At 43.9% G+C, this 16,560-nt stretch overlaps 1 protein-coding gene across 1 annotated transcript; it reads left to right on the top strand.

Annotated features, from left to right (window-relative positions):
* The first annotated feature begins 13,259 nt into the window (after positions 1-13,259).
* socs3a (suppressor of cytokine signaling 3a) lies at positions 13,260-15,752 on the top strand. The gene is made up of 2 exons (XM_076753646.1): positions 13,260-13,405; positions 13,979-15,752. The coding sequence occupies exon 2, from the start codon at positions 14,122-14,124 to the stop codon at positions 14,737-14,739; it is 618 nt and encodes a 205-aa protein (XP_076609761.1). The 5' UTR covers positions 13,260-13,405; positions 13,979-14,121; the 3' UTR covers positions 14,740-15,752.
* Positions 15,753-16,560: the final 808 nt, after the last annotated feature.

Genomic DNA, 16,560 nt, shown 5'->3' with positions numbered 1-16,560 from the left:
CCAGCAGGTGGCAGTGTATGATAAGGACTGCTGAGTTAACTGCAGCAAGGAAACAAGTCAAACGTGCATTTTTATGTTTCTTATTAATTTCAGATGAATTACAGTCTTGCCAAATCAAGCACTAATTAAATTATGGGGAAAGTGAGGCCATGCTACTGTATGTCCATGAATACTGAACACCACTTCCACGTGAGGGCTGTCCTGAAATTGAATCATTCCCTCTAAATGCTCAACTTTCAAAGTTTGTACTAGTTCAACCACATTTACCCTCTATAAAAAAAAACAAAGCTGTTACTGTTTAAATCCAGGCTTTATTTACAGCTTCATAACGTTTCACATCTTTTCATGAGCTCGCTTTTAACGTATTTATGGCCAAACGTCGGGGCAGCAGGGAAAGGTCGATATTTACAAGTGAATATGTATCATATTAAATGATGCCTGGAAAAGCAATCAATAGAAATGACTTTTTCCTCAATGGAACGGGCACGCAGGAAACAGCAGGCCGTGTTTGTTATCAGCATTCAGGCTCAAACACAGTGTGCACGTGCACCTCTGGATTTCTGATAACGTCTGCTGAGCTTGACTCAGATATTATGGGTTGCAGTCAATGACTTCACGAGAAAGGAATTACCTTGATGTCGCCTTGTGCACATTTGTATTAAAATCCTCTGTGGCTGAGAAAGTGTCTTGCGCCATTCGACTTGACTCAAATACTGTCTTCACTCCTAGATTTAACTTCATATTTCTACTAAATGATGCACAAAATTTGCAATTTTAAAAACTCCCTTAATGAAACGAGTCAGCTTCAGTCCCAGCTGAGAGTTCACAGTGAAGCTAAATTGTACTGACACATACGTTGTAACGTTGCAGAGACTCATGGGTAATGTTGAGCAGGTAGCAGGCCAGAAAGCAGAGTGATAAAGGAAAGCCTGCAACAGTTCTGTCACGGGGTTTAAAAGCTTGTGAATACCTGAGTTTATTCAAGTCGAGACATGTTTATCTGAGCAGCAAGAGGCAAAAAGCAAAAGGAGAATTGCTCTGAAAAGGGCTTTGATCTGAGAAGGATTAAAATCTGTTTGTTTCTGTTTTCCAGCAAAACTAAATTATACCCAAATTCAAGGCTAAATGAATAGGTGCTTATTTGTATGATATTTTCCTCTGGGCCACAGCCTGCAGTGTTTTGGGGGAACATGGGTACAAATTATGAAACAATTTGTTCCAGATGTGCATTGCAAAGACATAACAGCAAGACGATCGCAAAGCAAGATTCCTGCTTTGCATCTGTGCATTCTGATATTAAATTAATAGAGTTTTGCTGAGAACACAAAGTGGATCTTAAATTGCCTGTAGTCAGTTTGTACGACTGCAGTCAAACAATGTTTTGCACCGCTGCTGTAAAACAGGATGATCATGACGTTTTTGAGAATTACAGAGCAGGGCCAAGGAGGTGACCGTGACTGATGGGAAATGAGAGGCACGTTGCCACGATAAAAAAAAAAAAAAAAAAAGAAGTAAGCTGAGAAAAAAAGCAGTTTGAGAATGTGTGGTGGTGGTGAAGCAGCAGCAGCAGCAGCAGCAGCAGCAGCAGCAGGGAAGTCTTTGTTTTTCACCATCTGCGCTGTTCTTCACTTCTCGTATTTCTCACTGCAGCGCGGATCAGCAGGCACATGAAAAGTTTGTGTGCATGAGAGCGTGAGAAGGGGAACGTAATACACTGTACGCCGGGGGTGGGGGTGGGGGTGGGGGGAGCGAGTTTGTCACTCCTTACTCAGAATGAATTGAGAGGGAACAATAGGAGGAGGGTTCACACACTGTACAGAAAGGAGATCTTTGGGACAAACTGTGCCGAGAGGGATTTATCAAGGTCAAATACTCGTCTGACAAACACAATATGTGGCACAGTGGCGCAGAGCAGTACCTGACCTCACTGCACCCAAACGCAGCAGACCACACCACTCAGTCATGCTGTCATGTCAGGCCTGCTTGGTAAATTCACTTCTCTGTGGTTATGCTGATGAAGTGGGAAAGGCCTGGGCCTACAGCAGCTGTCATAGGCCAGGCAGCGGGATCCTCCGTCTCCTCCAGTAAGTGGAGACATGTGAGACCAGTCGGGCTCCAATTAGGCCCAGACTGTTTCCCAGAAGCGCTGGAGGCCTCCCCCTGCCTCTCAGCCCACCGCGGTGGGAGAAGGGTGCACCCCACCGTGTCCGGACCTGACCTCAGCTGGCATGAGAAGGGCCCTTTCTCGTATGGGCTCATGCAGGCAAAAGAATGTTACACACAGACAGGCGTGCAGACAGAAATGCAACGCAGCCTGGTGGGCATTTTCCTGCAAACCAGTTCACAGCTGCACAGAATGTGCTTTAACAGGTTTCTCGGTTTTCAGTTGTGCATACATACACTTTGAAGTTACGGTTAAAAGCTGTGAATCATCACTGCTTTTAGAGAAAAAACAGTACAAGGTGTGAAAGACAGCATCCCATCAGATCTCTAGTAACACTACAACCCAGTTAATGCAAAAAAAGACCCAAAAAATCATCACACACAGACAGAATGGAGCCAAGTGCTGCTCATACGCAGAACGTCTTTTGAGATTCGGTGTTTTAGGTCCATACACACCTCAGGTGCTGTGTTGACAGATGTATTGTTGCTTTACTGGAAGAACAAATCCTGTTCAAATCACTTCAGGAATCTCCTGCTCTGCAGAGGGACACTGCATTTATCCTCAGGGCAGGATTTCTGAGAAAGGGAGTTAGAAAAACAGCCACAACAAAGTCTCTCCCGCCCCTTCCCCCCTTCCACTATCTCTCTTCATGTATCTCTCGCTCTCTGCCTGGCACGCACTCATATAACCATTCAAACAGCATACTTACTGTATATCACAGCATCTTTCTGGTGTGCAAAAACAAGCTCGCTGAGAGCGAGGTTGTAGCACTGATAGTGAAAAACAGTAAAAGTTTGGCTTGTGGTCAGCGCAGAGAGTAAAATACTGCCGGGATGTGGAACATATGATTTACTGATCATTTCAGAGTATTTCCCCACAAACATGCAGTTGTGTAAGTTTGAGAATCGAAAATCCTGCAAAGCATCTAATTAAAACTAGCTGGAGAAGAGGAGAAGACGAAGATTGGGGGCCTCACTTCAGCTTTTACTTGACACAACGCCACAGAATCTTAAATCTGAACATTAAAGCTGAGCAGCTGCTGTTTTTATTTCATGAACTTTAGGCCTGTGTTTGAAATGAGGCGTCCCTAGTCTCTCCATGAGAAATAAAACTTTCCTAAAACTTATTACTGACCGTAACTGCTGCACTTCTTCCTGTTTAAATATTATCTTGGTACCGTTTCTTTGTGACATACTGACCCGTATACATGAATGCTGAAGTAATTAAAGACAGAGTGAAAACAGGTACTATCACGTTGCAGTCCTTTACGACCTGGCTATAAATGATAGGTGGCCAAGCTAAATAAAGGTGCTTTAACAATGAACGGGCGGACTGGACTAACTGCACTTACTGGCATTCTTAAATTACATCTGAGAAATGATGCAGCCACCCTAACTTTAAGTATTTGTTCCTGAATGTAATCAGCTTGAGGAATTGAATTTGACTGAATAGAATTGAGTTGAGAGATACTTGCTGTCTGAGTGCCACATCAATTAGATTTACTGGAAAGATGAATCCAACTTTTTTTTTCTTGCATACAATACTTTTTGTAGTCAACTTGCTGATGAAGGGCCTTCAGAATAACTGTGTGAACAAGACAGAAGGTTGTTTGTCCCAGGGGGAAAATGGTATTGTGGGATTTTTCTGCACATTCATTGAACTGTGGGTGGCTCTCATTCTGGGAAACTCTGTAGGTTTTTTTTTTTTTTTTTTTTTTGTAATGTGGTGTGAAAAGAAGCACATTTTTCCCTGTTGGGTTTTTTACGATTTATCTCAGGCCTTAATGGAGCATCCTGTGTACTATCTCCTGTTGATTGCAGCTTATTGTACAGCTTATTAATTACAGGCATGCGGCACTGCAGAAATCTCTGCTGGGAGCTGGATAAGCCCGAGCGATTTCTCGAACAGGCACATTGTTTGTTTACATGCAGGTCGAGGGTTGGGACAAACTGTTCTAGGATTCCAAGATTTCAAGCTAAAAAGCGGGAAAAAACAGGGAAAAGGACGACGTGGTTTGGAGTGGCTCCAGAAGAATTTCCTGTCTACAGGGAGTGCCTAGCTACAAGGGGATGAAAGGAAATGCCTTGAAGAGAGTGAGAGGACTGCAGTGCTCCTTTCTGAGCCCTGATCCAGGACCAGCTTACTGTAGCACTCTTTTTTTTTATTATGATTCTGTTAATCTTGGAAAAAATCAAATAATAAAAAAAAAAGCTGCAGAGGAGAAGTAAAAGGAGTCTCATTGAGCTCCTCTGTGTGAAGCCCGCAATCAGAATACATATCTGGAGTATGTAGGAGAGGCCGTGGAGACAGGAGCTCCCTCTGTTAGGCCTCTCGGCGACACTGAGTTGCTGTCTGCAGAGGTCACAAACCTCAAAGTGTAGGAGTTTCACATCTACAGCGAAAGGCCGACAGAGAAGAATGGGGATTATTGTCGCCGGTGGTTTGAGAAACAAAGAGAACAGTGCAGCGAAAGAAGAAGAAATGCATACATACTGACTGACGATGCAGCTGCATTTTTATTACCAGCTATCTAAAATCAGGAAACAAGCTGAGAAGATGAAAGAGGGCTCCTGCAACTCGCTCGAGCAGGAACACACCTGCACCAGCAACAATAGGCTCTATTCAGCTCTCCCTTGTAGTTAGTTTATAGTCCCCAGATATGACTTCATTGTGTCTACAATGAGACTTTTCGTGCAAGGTCATTGAATGCCCCGTCATACACACATGTGGAGTCATTTACTGATGGAGGGTATAGCCAGGATCAAAGCTTTCCTCTGGGTGACTGATGCATCCTGGGTAGTATCCTCAAACATCTGCGGCTGAGTCAGGCCCTGTTGGACAATGTGGGGTATGGAGGAAAGCTTATTGTTGAGGGAAAGCCTGCAATCAAGATCTGCCTCCTCTAGAATTGCAGGACATCTTCCAGGTAAACCCCCTCTGATCCACTGAAACGTCCCTATCAGCTGCCTGGCTCATATCTCAGACCTCTATCGGCGCTCTTATCAGGATGGTAACCGCAAAACCTGTGAGTGAATGTTGCACGTACACACGAAATCCATCCGGAAATGTCAGACTTACTGGCACAGCTCAGGATCAAGTTACTATGACTGCATTGTAGAGGAAGTGTACGTGTCTGTGTTTGCATGAATGTAGTGAATAACCACCGTGTTATTCTATTTGCATGTGAATGGAAAGGTATGCATGAACAAGCATGAGGGTGCATATGTGAAAACACAGTGAAACAAGGTGTTCTCAGCTAAAGCATCCCCCAGCCAACCTGCGATTGTACTGCAGACAGATTTATTACCATCTGCTCAATGACATCAGCCAGCTATTTCTGGGGTTTGTGGGAATCAAAGTCCATTTTGAAGATCCCGATTATGTCATTGGCTCCCTTTGTCTCCAAGCATTTGATACTGATAAACGGATGGTGGCGGCAGCGGCAGGCGGGCCCAGATAGGCGGGCAGCGTCAGATCAATCATATTATCTGCCATGATGCAATCTGAATGTTTGAGGCAGCAGTTGATCATGATCTGGACACTGGGGGTGGAACAAACACTCAGCTCTTACTAGAGATACATACTTTTACCAAGAGTAAAAGTACTCACAGTGCAGACTGGCAGTATCGATGCATTTATGTGCACATCACATTAATGCTGAAGCTGGTAAGGGTCTTTTAATTCATTTCCCCTCAGGGATCAATAAAACTTTATTGAAATTTATAAATTACATCAGAAATATTTGCCGATAAATATTTTTTATTTATACCGAAATCAGCAAAGTAACTTGTACCTAAAGTTGTCAGATACAATATTGGCCTGTGAATTCCATTCCAGTAATATAAAGTAGCAGAAAATGGAAATATTCATGTAAAGTACCTCAGAATTGTACATTACTTCAGCACATTTACTTTCCACCACAGTATGTGGCACATGTGCGCTCTCCAGTTGCAGCTCGCAGCCTCACGGCGGTATGACCTCATGTACTTATTTCAGTGCAGAGATCAAAGAGGTGCAGATTGTATGCCTGCACGTGATGGTTTCCTTCAGCGTTAATTAGTTTTCCCTCTTGTTTGGCATGACTCACACACTGTAAAATATATTAAAAGAGTAGCTCGACATTTTTGGGGGCGGGCTGTGTTTTCTTGCTGAGAGTTAGATGAGAAGTTTGATACCACTCTCATGCTCTGTTTGGTGAATATGAAGATATCCAGTAACTTGTTAGCTTAGCTTATCTTAGCTTAGCACACAGAGTGGACACAGGGGAAAACTGCTAGCTCTGTCCAACAGTTGTATGGCAACAAGAAATAGTCTGGGCCTGTAAAACAGCAGATTTTTGCTTTTACACTTAGTTTTCTGTACAGATTAAACAAATACGACAAAACTTGCAGTTCAGAGGTGCTCGCAGGTGGATTTTATTACTTTTAGAAAGAGCCAAGCTAACTGTTTCCCCTTGTGTCCAGCCTTTATTCTAACATAAGCTAACTGCTAGTTAGCTGCTGGCTCCAGATACGTTGGTTCCATATTTACCCCACAGACAAGAGAGAGGAATTAATGTTCTCATGTAACTCTTGCCAAGAAAACAAAGAAGTTTATCTCAAACCATTCCTTGCAAAGTAAACAAGAAGCTTATTTCATACTTTAAAAGTCTTTTTAGAGCCTGTAATCCTATAACAGTGAAGAATCTGGCGTGGTGCACTGTGGATCAGCTGATTACACACTTTAATCTCACACATTTGAACTCCAACTTTCCAGTAACTGCTGAGGGGCCATGTGTTTAGCAACCACATCTGGCTCAATGCTGCTCGCCATGGAAAATAATGACACACCGGGTGGCGGGCCCCGATGACGTTTGTGACATTTCTCTCTTTCTTTAACTTCTTCCTCAACACCATGACTGTGCAGTCAAACTGGCAGAATCACATGTTCCCAGTGTGCTTTTCCTGTATCCATTTTCACAAGGTAGCACTAAATGTCAAAATAGTCACTGCCTCATTGTGTCAGCTATTTGTGATTTGGAAAGAAGGGGTTATGAAATTCTAGCACGGGTCTCTCAGGAATTAGTCTGTGCTGTCTGTCTCAATAATAGCCCCAGTTCCCAGTTCACTGTCACATGATTAAAATGTTGGCAACTGACCCTCATGCCCTTCCAGTTGCAACTCATCACAACAGCACTAAACAATCGTATCATTATCTCCTTGGGTTATGCCAGGAAAATTAGAGCAAAAGGAAGAAAACAGCCTCTGGAAATGAACACGTTTATCACAGCACTCCTGCTGTCATACAAAAAGCCTCCCTCCTCCTCTTGTTAACCTTGAGAAGAGCAGAATTGGCACTGGCCCCGTCAATGGGCTACAGTGCACTGCTGTGTAAATATTGGAGCGGTGCCCGGAGTCGAAAAGTTTGTTGGTCATTTGCTGGCAGGGCCAACGTCAAACAATGCCAGAAAGTACGTCATAAAATCAGGAATCAAATGATTTATTCAAAAAGCATTCTTGGCAATGCAATAGGCCTCTGTTAAAAAAGGAGTCCACAGCGGCTGGGAGATAGATGGACACATTTTCGAGAGATAATAATCTATGCCAGCATTGGAAAGTGACATTTACAAGTATAAATTTGAGGTACTTCTATTAGGGATTCCCATTTTTTGGTAATTTATACTTCTACATCTCAGAGGGAAATGTCCTTTTCACTCTACTACATTTATATGACAGCTGTTATTGCTAAGTACTCTTCAGATTAAGGTATTACACAAAAACATATGAGCAGCTCATAATATATAATGTATTATTAAAGTACCAGCACTATGTTAAGTAATGAAAACGAGCTTCAGCTTGACCAGCTAGAACATTAAAGTACCGCTTACATATTAATACATCAGTGATAATGATCCAATAATACGATAATATAAAATTAACAGGGATCCTTGAGTACTTTTACGTTTGGTACTTCATTATGTCTCTAATACCTTTAAATGCAGGACTTTTGTAGTATGGTATTGGCGTACTTAAATGATTTGAGTACTTGTTCCACCACTGATTTACGCGTTGGCTGGATAAATAAAAAAGACAATGTAAAGAATAAACATCAAGTCAAAAAGTCACCAGACTAGTTGTGACAGTCAGTATCAGGTTGTGAAAAGTACAAGCTAATAGCTCCGTGTTCTGCTTTTGGCTCTTCCCAGAAGGCAGCTGTGACAGCAACAATAGACGGCTATAAATAGACTCGTGTGCGTTTGATATGCAGGGTGGAACGCTTGTGCTGCATATGCCCAGCATGTTGCACTGCCAGCTTTCACATCTTCTCAGATCATTAACTTGCTAATTGAAACACAAAGTAAGGCGTGTGTCTTGTGCAGGAGGGTGTCGACAGGGTTTTATCAGCCATGCTGACTGAGATACAGCAGAGTGCACCTGAATGCACCAGTCGTTTACTTTAGAGGAAAAGGCAAAGTCTTCTTTTCTGTCAGCTTTTATGCCAGTTATTTGTTTTCTTCTGTACTTTCTTTTTCATTTTATTGGACACTATATGGCCAAATGTCAGTGGACACCTCTACTAATTACTATTGAGGTCAGTTGTTTCAGCCACACCCATTGCTGCAACAGGTGCAAAACAATCTGGCACATGGCCAAGAAATCACCACAGACACACATTTAGAATTTGGGTTTCCATTGCTGAGCAGCTGCACCCGGGCCTCACATTGCAAAGTTCAATGCAAAGCATTGGCTGGAGTCATGTGAAGCATAGCGCAACTGGACTCCGGAGCAGTGGAAACATGTTCTTCACTATCTGCTAGTCTGATGGACAAATCTAGGTTTGTCAGACGCCACCAGAACGCTGACTACTCTTAAGTTTGGTGGAGGACGGATGCTGATCTGGGGCTTTTTTTCAAGGTTTGGTCTAGTTCCAGTAAAGGATCTGCTTATTGCTACAGGATACAACGATATTTTAGCAACTGGGAGCTTCCAGATTTGTGGCAACCATTTGGGAAAGGCCCTTTGCTGTTGCAGCATGACTGTGCTACTGTGCACAAAGCGAGGTCCATAGGGATATGGTTAGATGAGTTTGGTGTTCAGGAACTGGACTGGCTTGCACAGAGCCATGATCTCAACCCCACTGAACTCCAGTGCCTTATCTCTCAAATTCCCACAAACACATTAGTGGCTGGTATTGCTGCAAAGGGAGCTCAAACTCAAACAAGTTCCTACGGGCGTGATGAGAGGCGTCCTTTGGGTGTCCTTATCACTGCGCTAACTTTTTTCGTGTGACAGCAGTGCTTACATGGTGTGCTCACTTCCTATTACATGAGAAATGAAAAATCATTTCAGTTGTCTTCACTGAAAATTCAGAGAAATGCTCTTCGGCAGAGTTGTGCAATCACTCATAGACAAAATGTTCTTTTGTGAGTTCCTGGCTTCGCTCTACACGCTACAAGAGGCCTCCTCTAAAATGTTTCTGGTCAACACAACATACATAAGTAAGACATGTACCAACGCCAAAAGGACGGTTTGAGTTTGTGAGTATTACTTAAAGTATGAAATGCGAAGAACAGTGTTGCCGCTCATGGGTTTTGTGGCTTGTAGTTCATTCTCATCTACGGTGGTCACACATGACACTTCCCATAATTCAAAGAATCACACAAAGAGCGACATTGACAGCAGCACACACACACAGAGAGAGAGAGAGAGAGAGAGAGAGAGAGAGAGAGAGAGAGAGGGAGAGAGAGAGAGAGAGAGAGAGAGAGAGAGAGAGAGAGAGAGAGAGTTACCAGGAAATTATTACAGGATGATTGGTAATAACACAGAAGTGATCTTGCTCAACATCAAGGAAGTTTTACAGTAACACAGCTACAAATGGTAATGCTCCATAGTCCAAATGGTGACATTAAAACAGGGGATACACGCAGGTGGAGGCAGGAAGTGAAGCTTCTGTACATGATAATGAAACAGAGCTAACAGGAATTAGATTCACTGATATGCCAGGAACCTTCCAGCATATCATCATGACAGTTCCTCAGTAATTTACCAGATTTGAATCACGCAGCAGAGTTTACGTCTCACAAGCCTTTAATTGACGCAGTGTCATTTGAAAGGCTTCAGTAAAATGGAAGTTTAGAAAACAAAGAATTTACTCTAAATTCAACCTCACATTACGGCTGAGGGTACTCAACACATAATGTGCGCTGATGTTGTCGACTCGCCCTGAATTCAGCGCGCTCTGTGTTCAGCTGTGCACACAATAAGCGGCTCCTTTTGTAATTGCCAGCACCGCAGAAAATTTGATAAAACTGGCAAAACAGGCCGAGCTTTAAAAAGATCTCCCTGTTCAGTGAAAATCTGCTCGACCGAGCGGCTCCAAAATATTTTGATGAATAATATTTCTCTGCTTTTCACCCCTCTTTCCAGATGAGAGGTCCGCTTTTCCCCCCCTCAGATCCAGCGGGTTTACGGGAACCATGAGCTAGAGTAAATTTCTGAGTCAGTGTGGGAAAACCTAAACAGCTGCCCTTTCCACTAAACAGTGGTTTAGACCAACAAGCTATCATGCGAGGCCTCGTCTCATCCGCTAAAATAAGGCCGAATTCAACGACTTCGCGTGTGAATTGAGATTTGTGTCATGCCTGGGAAGCTAATTCAGCTGAGCCTGGAGACACATTTAGAAACACAAGAAAACACGGACAAAAGAGGGGTGTGCTCGCTTTCCTGTTTAGGTTCTGCACTGGAGATAGGAGACACATAAAGGCAGGCGCACGCATGCATAGCTGCCAGAGCCAAATGCTTTACTGCCAAGCCTCACACTCCGAGCCTCAGACGCTTGGCCGGAGTCTGGCAATGTGCTGCAGCGGCGGACTCGACTGACCGGCTGTCTGACGGCTGACCTTAAGCACACACTGTCTGACGTCTGGGGGCACTCACAGGTTCCTCCTTGGTGCACTTCTTCTCCGCTCTATCAAAGTGTAATTGACTTAGGAAATTACAGCACACATGCTAAAAAGCCAAGTCAGCATGCTGTAATGATGTGCGTAGTGGTTTCCATGGAGATGTGGTGAGGTGTAGGGGTTTCTCCCTCCCAGCTCCAGACGACTTACTGCTCCTCCCCCCCCCCTTCTTGACTCTCATCGTGGGCCCAGGGGAGGCTTTGGATGCTAAACACATGCCTCATGATGATGACACAATAGATTTTCTGGAAACAAGTGGACTGTTACGAGGCTATCCTAGTGATCCCCCTCCCCCCTCTTTATCCTGCTGGTGGTCTGAATCAGACAACACCTGACTCACCTCTGTGGACACAGCTGGCTTTCACCAAAGCCCATCAGGCTCTTTGGCGTCAGTCCCCTCCCTCTGTCCAGCTCCCAGCCAGATCTGGTAAAACTAACACCAAAACAGACACTCTGTATCCGTTTCTGAGAACTGAACCACACTGTGCTGACAAGTTTCAAAGTTATTTTTGCACGTGATTATCAGGTTTTCACCTTCAGGCTGTCTTCTCAGCAGCGAAATGACTGAGTTGTTTGAGCCTGACATGACCGCAGAGCCTGGGGTTGATCCGCAGTACCATGAAGGCCTGAGGCTGACGGTGCTCACGGCTGAGTCAGCAGGGAGGGAGCTGATGTGGACGGTGTGAGCACTCCATCAGTCACACGCATGTTGCTTAAGATTAGACGTTACATGAAGATCACACTTCCTTTAGACGGATGGGGGTTATTGAATTATTGAACACAAATATCATTGTTCCTCTCTGACGAGGCGTCTGATGTCAGACGGTAGCGACAACGATGATGACGACGACGACGATGATGAGGCTACTCACAGCTGGTTTTCCAATTTTGGGTCAGTCATCGTTCAGAACGGAGTCTTTGCAAGAGTCACTTTTGAAAAGAGCTGCTCGCAGTAGCAGACCGTCGTCAGTTCAGCAGGTGTCGGAGCTGTAGTGACTCTTGAGTTCGGCCTTTTTCATCATTGCGAGGTCGCCCCCACAAACTAACTTCGGCGCACTGGCTCGCCTTTTCCTTCCACACTATACAACAGTCACCATGATGTGTTTCCATGATATCAGCTGCTATGTCTGTGCTGTGTTCAGGGACATTACTATTTAACGTTATTTCCTCTCTTCTGAAAAAGGTCATTTCTTTTTTGTATTAATGAATTACAGTGGAAAAAAGGTTGTGCCTTTAATTGTACTTTTTAAACTTATTTAACTGATTTTTCACTTTTTAGTAAAATGTCCATAATTTGAGTTCTTCTGCTGATTGGATACACACTTACATCCGCTTACAACCACATTACAGTATAGTGTGTTAGATTTAATATTTTTTATAAATGCTACCTTTTTTTTTAAACATAAAGAAAATGAATTTAGTCCAAAGAAAGGATTTTTGGGAAGGCAGTTTGGGAAATAAAGTTCTTTGTTTGCATTATAATGTTACCTGTAAGAACACAAACAAGCTAACAAAGTGACCTTTCATTGGAGAGAGGCCCTGCTTGGGTTTAATCAGGATCTTAATGAGGAACTTCAAAACAGTCTTAAACATCCTCATTAGCAGTGCACGGATAAACAGATATAAAACCTAACAACAGTGAGTAAATAATAACCTGCTGTCCTTGGATACCAGCTGTTACTATTGGGAAATACAGCCTTAATGTGCTGTGAAGTTCCCCAAAATCTGGCGCCCTCTATGAGGAACTGCTGCCATGACTGTGAATTTCTCCGAAACTGACTTCACACACCGAAACATTACCTCACACTGCAGCAAAACTTTAACAAAGACCGAAAATAACCCATAATCACACATGATTGTCTGATTCTAAAGCAGGAAAAAAAAGAAGAAAATCTGTATTATCTGAAGTGTTTATAAGACAGCAAAGAGACACTTGGTGACCAAAGGTAAATAAGCACTGCTTGGAACTCCTCCTTAACTTCGTTTTGGAGGAGCAGCGGGGGGAGGGCGCTTCTCATAGCAGGAATCCTTTTTAAAAAAAATAAATAAATACATGCTTCCTGTCAGTCTGTCAAGAGAGAGAGGCTTTGGCTTACTGGAAGGAGCGGAGGAGGAGCCTCCTCGCAGTTATAAGCCCTCCTCTCCTCCTCCGACTCCACTACTAACGCACGGCTCGACGCGCAAACAGCGAGCAAACTCCTTCATAAGAACTTTGATCCTGACAGACAAACCGCTTGGCAAGCGTGCGCACGCGTCTGCTTGGATTTATTTGGAAAAAGAGCGAGTTTGGAGAAACCTTGAAGGTGAGGATCTGTTCTTTGGTTCTGTCATTTAATGCTTATTTTTCCGTCTAGAAAGGGGATTTAAAGGCGGATAAATGCGGACATGGTGTTTTGTCTATTGGACGTTTAGCGGAGCCGGTCCTGGTGTTTAAATTGCGTAATGAGGATTACGATGTCCTTACTGGAACTGACCGTGGCGGTGAGTCCCGAGGGCAGATTACACAAAAAAAGTTTCCACGAAATGGCTGGAAGTTTCATGGAAGCTTTTTTTTTTTTTTTTTAGTTCAGCGCGCAAGTTGAACTCATCTCAAACAGAGGAGTCAAAGAATTAGCGTCTTTTTGTTGTTGTTGTTGTTGTTTCTAGTTGATTTAAAGGGAAAAGTCTCGGCGCTGTGGGAGCAGTCATCTGCAGGGATGTTTAAAGGCATGATGCACAGAGCTTCCACATCTGGAAAAATAGTTTCCAGTTGCGCTGCAGGAGTTTTACATTAGAGCTCAGTATGAATAAAACACATCTCGTGCGCCTCAGTCCAACTTTTAAACTGATCTTAATGTTTGGCCTCATGAGCTCAACTTCTTCTCTTCTCTCCTCAGGTGTTTCATTTCCAGACAGGCTGGCCTTTTCGTGCCCTCACTGACAACCCGCTGAACCTCTGTTTGAACCCCCCACCTCTTCTTCTCTTGTCTGTGCGGCGCCAAGTGCTCCCCCAGGCTGCCTACAGAGCGGGCACAGCGCCATGGTAACTCACAGCAAGTTTGACAACGCAATGAGCAGCAGCCTCTTGGACTCCAACATGCGGCTGCCTCACCGTTACAAGACTTTCACCTCCAAGACACAGTACCAGATGGTCCTCGCCACACTCCACAAGCTCCAGGAGAGTGGCTTCTACTGGGGCGCCATCACTGGGAAGGAGGCCAACGCAATGCTGGCGGCCGAGGCCACCGGCACATTCCTCATCCGGGACAGCTCCGACAACCGGCACCTGTTTGCCCTCAGCGTCAAGACGGCGTCAGGCACCAAGAACCTGCGCATCCAGTGCGACACAACCTCTTTTTACCTGCAAACAGACCCTAAGAACATTCAGTCTGTACCCCACTTTGACTGCGTCCTCAAGCTGGTGCATTACTACATGTCTCAGAGCAAAGGGAACGCTCGCAGTGGGAATGTCTACTACATCTTCTCAGGAGTGGAGAAGATCCCCCTGGAGCTCATCAAACCTCTCTCCTGCAGCTTGTCCACCTTGCAGCACTTGTGCAGGAAAACAGTCAATGGACATTTGGACATTTCTTCTAGAAGAGACCAACTTCCTCATCCTCTTAAGGAGTTCCTCCAGGAGTACGATGCCCCTATCTAGAGGACTGATGCTCTTGATGGAGCAAAGACTTGAGAGTGCGCAGAAGAAACTGGACGGTTGCAGTACAGCTATACGTTTGACGACACGCGTCTGAGGAGTTATGACAAGGCAGAGCAAACAAGCGCTTTGGTGTCCTGATAAGACGTGTTCTCACAGGAAAAGGGGGCCTCTCGTTCAGGAAGAGGACAAAAAGGGCACTGCTGTAATCTAGCGGTGAGAAAGAGAGATAACCTCAGAGGATGACGTACAACTTACTGAAAACTGAAGTCAGCTGTCTACAGTCTGATGGCACACAGGTTCCCTCTGCTGCTAACCAAAGTGCTGCGGTGCTGGCGAGCTCACACACATCAGCCTCCTTGTGTGATCATCTTGGGCGCACATTAGACAGAGAGCTCTGACCAAGTGCACGCTGGAGATTCACAGACTTTGGAAAGTTAGAGTACAAATGAGCGGACACTGATCACACATCTTGTACCAGCCACAACGGGAAAAGGGCTGATCTTTTTTTTTTTTTTTTTAAATCTGAATTTTCTATGATGTGTCCAAGACCAAAAGGCGTTTCTGATATTTTGTGTAGAGGAAGGGTTTATGCCAAACATACCTGAACTAGACACCAATTTGTTGGAAACGCCAACATGACTGAATCCTGCAGGATCTTACTTGAGAGACACATTTTTATATGGAAATATGCACCAAAAGATGTGGCAGTTTGAGTGGCACAGACAGGATAGCCGTTGCTTGCAAATGAATGTATTACGTAATGGTATCTGTCTTTTCCAAATAAGGAGAAGAGTCCAAATGTGTTCATGAGTTTACATGAGTGAAGATGAAATCTGTTTTTGTGCTGTCTTTTATAAAGATGTACTTTTTGCCAGCCAAGCCACTGGCTGTGGATGCTTGAAGATATTTGAGAAGTTTGACGAAGCAGGCAGACTGATACGACTTTGCACTTATTTATATTCATATGAACAGTTCATTAATTTATAATAAAAGAGCACTATTTTTCTATGAAATGAGATCTCAGTGTTTGATTTGCTGCATGATGACTAAAACTTTATTTCTACAGACGGAGTTTCGGAGTTTTACTTGAGTAATAGTGAAACACACTGCATACTATACTACTATGTGCACGGTTTGTTTAACACACACACACATTTGTTTTTTTGGTACAGAGGTCAGGCCACACTTTCACCGTTTTTCATGATTTCCTCTTAAATTTTACTGTCATCTCCTGCCTCAAACCCAGATGGGGAACCACTGCTTTTTTGAGATACATCAAAGACAAACTTATCTCAATATGTTATCAATTTATCATACATCAGGAGCTTTACAGTTTCTATTTTAAAGATTAGTTTCCTAGAACAGAGCAAAATAAGTTGTCATTCTCTCTGAGCTGATAAAAAAACCCAGCAGCTGCTTCAGGCAAAATACAGCAGAAGTAAAAATTAGCCATCCAACTTCCAGAGAAGTTAGTAACCTTTTATTCTGCTGTGACTCACTGGATTCTCTGTAGGTGTTGGCGTGACCCAACACGCTCTCACATGCACATACATAATGATGCAGCAGTTTGCTTACAACATCAATGGCAAATGCACAAGTTCCCAGAAATGTCCCCTGCCCTGTACACAAACAGACAATCAAGTACAAATATGTCAACATGTGCACTTCAGAGGAATTCAAAGACAAGGCGCATCCACCGCACACAGTGCACTCTGTCTTCGCTTATCCAGTAATCAAGCAGAGTGCTGCCAGCTGTCTGCAACATGCTCTGAAGTTGAACAGCAGCATGTCTGACATGCTGTCTGTTCACCTGCACACACA

Source organism: Chaetodon auriga, chromosome 16, assembly GCF_051107435.1.
Source record: "Chaetodon auriga isolate fChaAug3 chromosome 16, fChaAug3.hap1, whole genome shotgun sequence".
Classification (NCBI taxonomy): Eukaryota; Metazoa; Chordata; class Actinopteri; order Chaetodontiformes; family Chaetodontidae; genus Chaetodon; species Chaetodon auriga.
The sequence above is the reverse complement of the archived record's forward strand: the minus strand, read 5'-3'. Positions and strand labels throughout refer to the sequence as shown.

Bases quoted from the DNA above. Each gene is read 5' to 3' on its own strand.
- socs3a (XM_076753646.1), top strand. From the start codon at position 14,122: ATGGTAACTCACAGCAAGTTTGACAACGCAATGAGCAGCAGCCTCTTG.